Genomic DNA, 9,332 nt, shown 5'->3' with positions numbered 1-9,332 from the left:
CACACACACAAACACACAGGCACACACGCAGCCCCCTCCCTGCCTCCACCGGTCTGTTCCTACACCTGTTCAGGCCTCCACCAGGGACATGTTAATTCATAGGCATTAAAAAAGCCAATTGTTTGCAAAACCGATAATCTATTAGCCCTCAGGCAGTGTGTGTCCACTCTCTTGCCTTGCCTAGGAATGAGAAATTCTGGCCTGGACCACATAGGCTTCCACTTAATCTTTGAGCATATATAAGTCTATTTTCTTGCCAGTCTCCTGGTAGTGTAGAGCCTACTATACAGTCTTATAAAAAATACTGTATTATTGAATGCTTTAATGCTGTCAGCATCATGGAATAAAATATAATTCTGTCAAAAATGCATGTATGTATCTAAAGTGCAGAATATAAAATAACTAACTGATAGTATCAAGCTTCTTTTTCTGCCTTTTGTTACGTTATAGAAGTGAAAGCAAAGAACAGCAGCATTGATGCCTTGCCAAGAGGGATTAGAGTTGTATGACAGCTATATGGGATATCTACAGTACATCTGAGCGTGGTATAAAATTGAGATGCAGCTCTGTAGGCGTATGGTAAAACGCAGGGCATCAAAAAGCTGATTGAATCGCAACACTCTCTCAACACTCACCCTGCCTGATATACAACATAACAAGTCACTGGAGACAGCACACAGAAACACACTTGGCTGCAGCGCTGTCATAAATGCCATCTTCCTCACACACAGGAAAAAAAGTAGGAGACGAGTGATGGAGAGAATTAAAAAGATGGAAAACAAAGGGATCTTGTGTCTCCCTTACCATCGTCTCGTTTCCTCTTCTCGCCGTTGGAGCGGGGGATACCCAGAATGCCGTTGATGGAGTAGGATCCTACGGGATCGTTGGAAGCGCTGGTCACAGGGGGCGAGGCTGTGCTGGGCACTGATGGAGAAAACTGAGTTAGTGTGTGTGTACAGTATGTGTGTTGTTTGTGTTTTTATTCAGATGCACATGTGTGAAAATGCTTGTCATGGTCAGGTGTTTTCTTTCTAGGTTCCTTCTGTTTCAGCAGCCCTGATTGGCTTATTTGACTGTGCTTTATTCTGTGTGTGGCCTCATTCGTGCTCACCTATAGTGTGGCCCGGCGTGGAGAGCGGCGTAACGGATCCGTCAGGGGACGGGTGGAATGGCTGCTGGACTTTGGTGCGGATAATCCTGGTAAAGTGAACAACAGACACGGATCAATCAATACTTCTTCCAGAGCATGGAGATTTCACACCAGCCCAGTCGCCACCCCGGGACACTTAAACACGGCACTCCAGGTCCACTACATCCGTGCATGTACAAGTGCTCCATCGTTTGGGCCGCTTGTATCCTCATATTCAGGCCCCTGTCACAAATAGCCAATCTCAGGGCTTTAAGGGCAATCTCTCTTCTCCTGTGTGAGGCTGAATAGTGGCTGCCCCCTGAGATTGTGGATTCAATCTAGCTGGATTCTGAGGTTAGAAATATGATAAAGTCTCCATACCAGTAAGATGTGATGTGGCGGGAAAGTCTTCATTGCACTTTGGTCTGAATGATCTTGCAAACAAAGCATGAAATCACATCAATTCACCTCAATGATCAGCTTCACTGGCTCTACCTGGCCAACTCTAATAATCTCCCTCTCTTCTGCTCCCCACTCCCTCTTTTCTCCTCGCTCTCTCTTTCTCTCTCCATCTCTCAAACCTGATCTTTCCCTCCTCTCTCCCCCAACCTCATCCCCTTTTTCTCATTTCTACTCCACTGTCAAATGTGCTTTCTGTTTTACTGTACTTTACGATGTCTGTCCTTCTTTCCATCTCTCTTTTCCTTCTTTCCCTCTTTACTCTTCTCCAATTCATTTCTTTATTCCCCCCATGTACTCTCTGTCACCTCTCTGGTGTCTGCTGTAGTTTTTCGGTCTTTTTGTTGCTCAGTGTAGCACACAGGGATCCTCTAGGCTCACTGAGGATCAGAGCTTATTGATTGAGACTGTGGGATAGAAAAGTTGACGACGAATCGCAGCGAGGAACAGCAAATGCAAATGGTGATCTATAAATTATATGTGACAGAAAAGCAATAGTGTCTTATTGGCCCAACCTGAGACCACTGCCATATCCAATGTATTTTAATCTGTGCTGCACTTTGAAATAATTATCTAAAAAATAACTGGTATCACAATAATCTGAAAATTTTAAAGATGGCAAAATTAGAGGTTCTCAGAGATAATATTTAATTTGTACATTTGTGGATTTATGTCATTCTTTGAGCAAAACAGAAAAGTACAGTGGGATTTACACAAGCTCAGCCTCAGCTCTTATGGGACATGATCGCATTACATTAAACCATGACTATGGTAATCTTTTGATTGACAGACGAACGTGAGATCATTGAATAACAGGAAGCGTTGTGTACCGACAGAAATCCCACATGGAAGCCCTCTCGCTTGAGAGGTGTGACAAAAACAGACTTTTACAGACTGCAGATGAGGCGAATGGTGTTTACATGTGCATGCAGCATCCAGCAATGAGCTATCAATTCTGAATCAGGCAGCTACGGGGTTAACTTCCTCAGGGGCAAAAATGTACATCAGACTGTTTTCATTCCCCTCACTATCTCATGTGTCCTCCATACTCTCTCCTTCAGGCAGGGCAACAAAGGCTAGCAGCCTCCTCCAGAAATCACACATCAATATTTTATTTGAATTTCTAACATCTCACCACAACAGTTATCTGACCTCATGACTCGAGGGAGCCTCATAAATTCAAGGACTTTGTTTCAAGTCTATGTTGTTGATATTGAATAAGCAATTTGGATGGGTGAATTAACGACTTTGGTGTTTGGGTGTTGTAAAAAAAAATATCTCCAAAGAAAGATTAAAATGTGGATCAATATGATTGAAAGCCGCTTAGGACCTTATGGGTATGCCTCTGTCCACTGGCCATGGTGCAGCCGGTGGAAACTCCTCTCTGCGGCAACAAAACAAAGTGCAACCCAGTCTCTGTGTAATCTTTAATAATTCATGCAGGAAAAATGTGTTTAAAGCCAGGACATCCTCTTTAGTCAACAGAGTAGAGGTCAGCCCTTTAACCACAGAGACCACCAGGGGTCCACTGTCTCTTTCACTCTCTTTCTCCTCCACATATTTCCCAGTCCTCCCTTGAAGACCAACAGTAAGAAACAACAATAGGCGTTTAAAATAGGCTGTAATGTAAAAAATTATTTCTGGAGTTTTTTTTTATTATAAACATTTGAAAATTGTTAATACTGCAAAATAAATATAAATTAACCTTTTTTTCTATGCGTATATACATTTTGGGGAATAAAACCTGCTTATTTTTATGCTGTGATTTGTGAGCTCATGCTTTAAGAATAGAAATGCAGTTATGTGCTTTGTAACAAGGTCTGATGTTAATTATTAATATGCAGGTTAACTTAGTTTCACAATTTCTCCTAATGTTGCGGTTCCACACAGCTCAAATCAAGCAGATTCTCAGAAATGTTTCCTAATAATATAACAAATAAAATATTGCCTCCTCTCACCCTTGGACGTGGTTTCCTTGGTTTTATGAACAACAGGTGAAAACAGCGAACGGCGCCAAACGACCTGTTGAAACCATTTCCATGGTAGCCTCATTTTAGAATATTTCTTTCTATTTTTTTTTGTAACAGATTCATCCATCTTCTGCATTTAGCTGGCTGTGTTATGAGACTCTCTTCAGCTCATTAAAATGTAATGCCGATGACCAGCTCTCTGGAACAGTGCCTCCTAACCAAAGTTCATCACTTGCAGGCACTATGGGGCTTTTTTCACTTTGCGCACATGCAGTGGGGCTTTTCGTCCTCTGTCTAAAGACACTTTGTTCACTGCTGTCCCGCTTCATGTGGAAAGGTGAAGGTGTAGGGTGTCTGCTGTTTTAGCTGCTTCAGTGGAACAGAAACTCTTTTATAGTCCATTTACCCACAAATCAACACTGTTTTAGGACAGCAATTTGTTTTAGTCAATAATTTTCTAGATGTATTTCGCTTATACCCTACTGTAATTAAACCGAATAATGGTAATAATAATTATAATAATGATAATAATAAACTACATAAATAACAATGTGTGGTTAAAACCGGAATAATTTACAATTATCCAACCACACTACAAGCCTAAATGTGTGATCTGTTGTCGCTCCACATTCAACTCGGTGTTGGAAAACAGAGCAATTGGTTGGCAATAAAGAGGCTGCTGCCGCCTCTGTCGCAGTGTGGTCCGCGTATTGAACGACTTTGTTGGGTATTTCCCTTTGCCTCTGGATCTGGTTACGCGGTATTGATCGGTTTTTATCGAGACAGATGTGATTCTTCGTGGCCCCAGCCTCAGTCCCCGTGCTGGCTGTGTTGTGGAGGGCCGCACAGGGGATTGAATTGCACTTGTGAGACCACCCCGGATAGGCTCGGCTGGAATTGACTATAGCTCAGCCTTGTATGTGAAGATAAAAGAGCGATCTGCTTATTTTAGAGCTGATTTTTCTCATTTACGCGTGGAGTTTTTCCTCTTCTGATTTTCCCTAGTTGCCTCACTTGAACATTTTCTCTTACATGCACACATTTAGATATAAATAAAACGGGTATTTCTTAGAAAGATTTTACGCGCTTTGGAACAATTCGGCATGCTTTTTTATGATATAATAAAATGAAAAACTGTTATTTCCACCTACCTGTTGATGGATGACACGCTGGGAACTGTGTCGTTGTCGCAGACGGCCTCAGCCAATAGTCGGTCCCTTATCTCCCAAGCGAACATGGTTGGATTCTGGCGCTTATATTCAGCAATTTTATCCACCACTTTCGGAGTTGCAACCTTTGGTTTGGAGCCACCAATGACTCCGGGTTTAATACTGCCGGTTTCATAGTACCTGCATGGGGACAGAGTGAGTGTTCCTGAATGGATCCCTCCTTAATTCAACAATCCAGTCTGATTGATGGGAAAGGTGGCTTTAAAACAATCGTTTGTGTGGAAACAAATCTCCGCCGACCTTCTGCAGTTACATGTACGGCAAAAAAAATAAATAAAAAAAACCCTACAAATATGATGGCGGCTTTGATCTATTAATTGGTCTAGAAGTGTGCTGTTGTGTATGGGCCTAATTGAGTGTCAGCTGGAAGGTGAACAGAGCGGATTTTAAACGAAAAGCAGTGTAATTAAAATCACACAATATAAGCAGTGAGACGGACAGAACAAAGGACAGTTTAGCTGTTAAAGCACAGTTTAGACCTCATTTCCAGTCTCCATGAGCTTACAGTAGCATGCACGACATGCCACCATGACCTATTGGTAAATGTTGGTGACAAACATTCAGTGTGTGTGAAATGAAATACCTCTGAAATGCCTTCTGATAGCTGAAAAAAATATATTTCAAAATATTATCTCACAGCATTTGTGCTCTGAAGTAAAATGATGTAGACCTAATTTCTCAGGTTTAAAGTAGACTTTACACTGATGAAAAAATGTAGGAACTTAAATATGTATTTATGGTATTTTTTTATAATGGATTATGACACTCAAAGGTGAGTTTATAGTGGCCGCAGAGTGTGGTGTTTTTCTTAACCTGCGAGTAATATTCCAATTTGTATCTGTAGACCTGAAAAGTCAGTTTTCAGGTGACCCCCATGGTACTTTATACACTTTCTTTATCACCTACAGTCTCCTACAATATTAATATAGCCTCATATTCCTCTGGGATATTTTGTATCCTTAATGTTTAGCTGTAAACTCTCCTCCTTAAATTTATTTCATGATTATGATGCTTTTCTCTTGCAAGGCTGCAGGTGATGGATAGAAAATCTCACACGCAGAACTGCTGTGTTCAAGCAAAAAATAAAATAAAAAATAAAGAAAAGAGAGAAAGAAAGAAAAAAATGACCTGCCTATATAACCGATGACTGAGGCTGAAATAGAGCTGGGTGCGCATATACGAGCTATAGAAGATTGATGTTTGACACACATAGGGCTCTGTTGGTGGTGGATCCCCTCCTTTTACCTGCCGAGAATTTTGCTGACACAGCCGTGACTGACCCGTAGCTGTCTGGAGATGTCGCAGGGCCGGACGCCCTGGTGGGCCAGCTCCACGATCCGCTGCCTCACCACGTCCGGGAGGGGTCTGCCGTTGACGAACACCCCGCCGAGCTGGTTTACACCGCCGTGCCCTGCGTGGGACACAACAGCAGCACAGGGGAGCATAACATTACATACCTGCAGAGGACACGGTTTCTCTTCCTGTGAACTCATTTTAGTTTTTTCTAGGAGAGAACTATGTGTTTTATTTTTAGTCTAAAAGGTTAAACCACATTACTGTTAACATACACACGTACAGTACAATGTACATTTATATACACACACATTTTAATTATGGCTAACAGTCTTTGTTTCTGCATTAATTCTGAAGTACTTTTAATTTGTAGAGGGATTTGAAATAATAATAATAATAATAATAATAATAATAATTATAACAAGGTAATTTAGTATAGGGTAAATCAGGAAACTGAAGCAGTCTGGGGGTAAAATTCAAGTACCACTGTATTGCTTTTAAACAGGGATAATATAAACAAAATAAAACGAGCAACATTAAATATTTAAGTAAATACACCTCACACAATTGAGAGCCAAAAATGAAAATAAAACTCCTCTCCCCTGTAACATTGGCCTGGTTAGGCAATTTTTTCCAAGAGCATCTCCTTCACTGCAGCCTAACACATGTCGCAGATATTATGTTTCAACCTGTTTAATTTTCCTTGCACAATTATTGTAAATAATTAAAACGAGCTTTGATAACTCATATTACAAACGCGAATGGTGCGAATGAGGAGGAATAAATAATTTACACACAGCCCGGGTTTTCTTTACCCATATCGTATGGAGGAAAACATGAGGAAAAAAACATGAGGAAAATGAAACAGATAGAGCAACTGCTTCATTTTTCAGCCCCAGTTTTATTGTGAACCACCTAAATCTAAAGTGAGGGATGGCAGATAAAGTGACACGTTTACATCAATTTACACACAGCGTCCTCTTGTCTCTCTGTCATTTCACAGGCAATAAAAGCTTTGTATTTAAATTGGGCAGTTTCTATTTTGTCACTTAAAAGTAAATGTGGCTCAAACAAGCCCAGATTTCTCATTTTGATGAACCTTTGAGTCAATAAAGCTTTACAGGAAAAAAATAAAAGTAATAACAAAACTCCTCAGTGACCCATGTGCTCTTGAAAATAACCTAGGAATGTTTCTGTTTTAAAACATTTTAGCATCATGTTTGTCTCTGCATCTTATCCTCCTTTTTTATTATTATTAAACTTAACGCAACTCTATCTATTTAAAAAAAAAAAAACTCTTCTGGCAAAACTTTGCCAATGTTTTTTGAATAAAAAAAGGGTTTTGGAAAATTTACTTAAGATACTAACCTATTTAATATTTGAGAGCTCTTCATTAAAGTAGTAAAACGGTGGATTTCAAATGAAAAAATAATTTATAAGAGCATATTTAAAAATGTCTTTCTGCTTGATTCTGCGTCAGATGCAAACATCTTCGATCCAATTTGCGCAGGAAACAAAGTCACAACACATACATGTTGTTGTCTATAAACTTATTCAGTATACTCACGGTGCATCGCCGAGAAGGGGTCTGCTTTGCAGTGAATATCCATCGGATAGCAAAGGAAAGAAAGGTAATCGACTGAGGTCGCCGTTTCGCCTCTGTTGTGCAGCTATGTAGGAGTAAAAAAAACAAGGACGGATATTTTGGTGTAAAACAGTCCGTGTGGGCAGAGTCCGCGGGCTGCAGCAGTCAGCAACTTCTTGGGGGCGATGCTAAGTTTTTCCTCCTGTTCGAGTCTAAAGTCAGAAGTCTGCAGAGGGGCTGTCAGGTGCAGAGCATGACCCACGCGTGTGCAGAGCGCACCAGTCGCAGCAACATTGACTCAAACCGGGTCACTGTTTGTGTTTAAAGGACATCATGAGGGAAAACCAAAAGGAGTAGCTGGAGTGTCCACGGGTCCGCTCGGAATATCTGCGGCCGGAAAAATCCTTCTCCTCTGACGGCGTGGAGGAGCGGCGGGCTCTGTGGTTTAATCAGATAGGGGCGGAGATGACAACAACATGGACACGGCGAAGTACAGAGCAGTGTGTCCCCCTCTCCTCCAGAATGGGCTGTGCCTGAGCGAAGCTTTGGGCTGAGAATGAAACCCCTCTCCTTGTGTGTCTGTTTCTAAAAGCTGCAGTCCCACAGATCACCCCCACCCCCCTCCTCCCTCCTACCTCCATCCCACAGATCCCTCGCATAGAGATGGATGACTTGTCAGACAAAGGCAATAGATTCCAACACTTTGTGATTCGCCCACGTAAAAACCTGCAGCTCAAATGAGGAGGTCCCTGCATCCGACAGCCAGGAAGGGGAGGGAGACGAAATGGGAAATGATGAGACTTTGGGGTGAAGAATCAAGGAAATTAAAGGCAGGGGGTAGAAGAGAGGTAAAGCACTGTCAGGATGGTGTGTGTTGTTTCCAGCGACACTTCTCAAATGTTTTGAAGTAGAGACACACGATGGGACTTTGACTTAGGGATGCACACATGGGAGTGTTTTTGTTGTTGGCACTACATTTTTAAAGTGATATTTAACAGCATAAAATAAGATATTTAAAACAATCAAGAATATACTTTCTCTACATTTTATTGTAAATGAAATAATAATAACATGTAAATATGTGTGACTTTGCTGTGGACCTCTAAGCTCTTAAAGACCCCTGGCGGCCCAGTAGCCCACTTTTTGTGCTCCTGGTTCAAAGTGTAAAATCTCAATGTCACAGCTTAGTTGTTGTTTTTTTTGTTTTTTTTTTACAAATATGAAACAGAAATAGGATCAGTCTCTATAAAAATCTCTTCTATTTTTACCACATGCCACCACATGCTTCTCTGTGCATTATTTCTCCTTGCTTCCTGTTCTTCAATGAATCAGAAAACAATCTGAAAGAAATGTATTCTTTCTCTTTGCGTGCAAAACCAAATGTCCACTTACTAAATATCTGCTGTGCTTCATGTCCTGACTGTATTTATCTGCCTGTGGTCAGACAGCGAGGTGTGCAAGGTGAGCTCGCAGCCTGCAGAGGGAGAGTCAGTCAGTAGGCCATCATTATCATCATCATCATCATCATCATCACCATCATCATCCACTCACCGCCTGTGTGCAGCATCGCTCTGTAGATGGCGCTCATACAGTAGGTTACACAGCCCACTGTGCTCATGCAGGCAGTCGGGCAGGTAGGCTGATGTTGCTGGGGCTGGCCGGGTCAA

General features: G+C 41.5%; 1 protein-coding gene across 5 annotated transcripts in view; it reads right to left on the bottom strand.

Moving 5' to 3' along the window:
• pax2a (paired box 2a) overlaps positions 1-8,202 on the bottom strand; it is a 29,520-nt gene extending 21,318 nt beyond the window's left edge. For all 5 annotated transcript variants that reach the window (XM_035662903.1, XM_035662905.1, XM_035662904.1 and 2 more), the window contains exons 1-5: positions 7,648-8,202; positions 6,033-6,198; positions 4,710-4,907; positions 1,112-1,197; positions 805-924 (exon numbers count right to left, since the gene is read on the bottom strand). In XM_035662903.1, the coding sequence (XP_035518796.1) occupies positions 805-924; positions 1,112-1,197; positions 4,710-4,907; positions 6,033-6,198; positions 7,648-7,690 (613 nt within the window). In that variant the 5' untranslated portion in view covers positions 7,691-8,202. The remainder of the gene's footprint in view (positions 1-804; positions 925-1,111; positions 1,198-4,709; positions 4,908-6,032; positions 6,199-7,647) is intronic.
• Between the last annotated feature and the right edge of the window lie 1,130 nt (positions 8,203-9,332).

Source organism: Morone saxatilis, unplaced genomic scaffold (assembly GCF_004916995.1).
Source record: "Morone saxatilis isolate NCDOM2014 unplaced genomic scaffold, NCSU_SB_2.0 Contig19, whole genome shotgun sequence".
In the NCBI taxonomy this organism is placed as follows: Eukaryota; Metazoa; Chordata; class Actinopteri; family Moronidae; genus Morone; species Morone saxatilis.
Note: the sequence above shows the minus strand (reverse complement) of the source record. Positions and strands in the feature narration are given on the sequence as shown.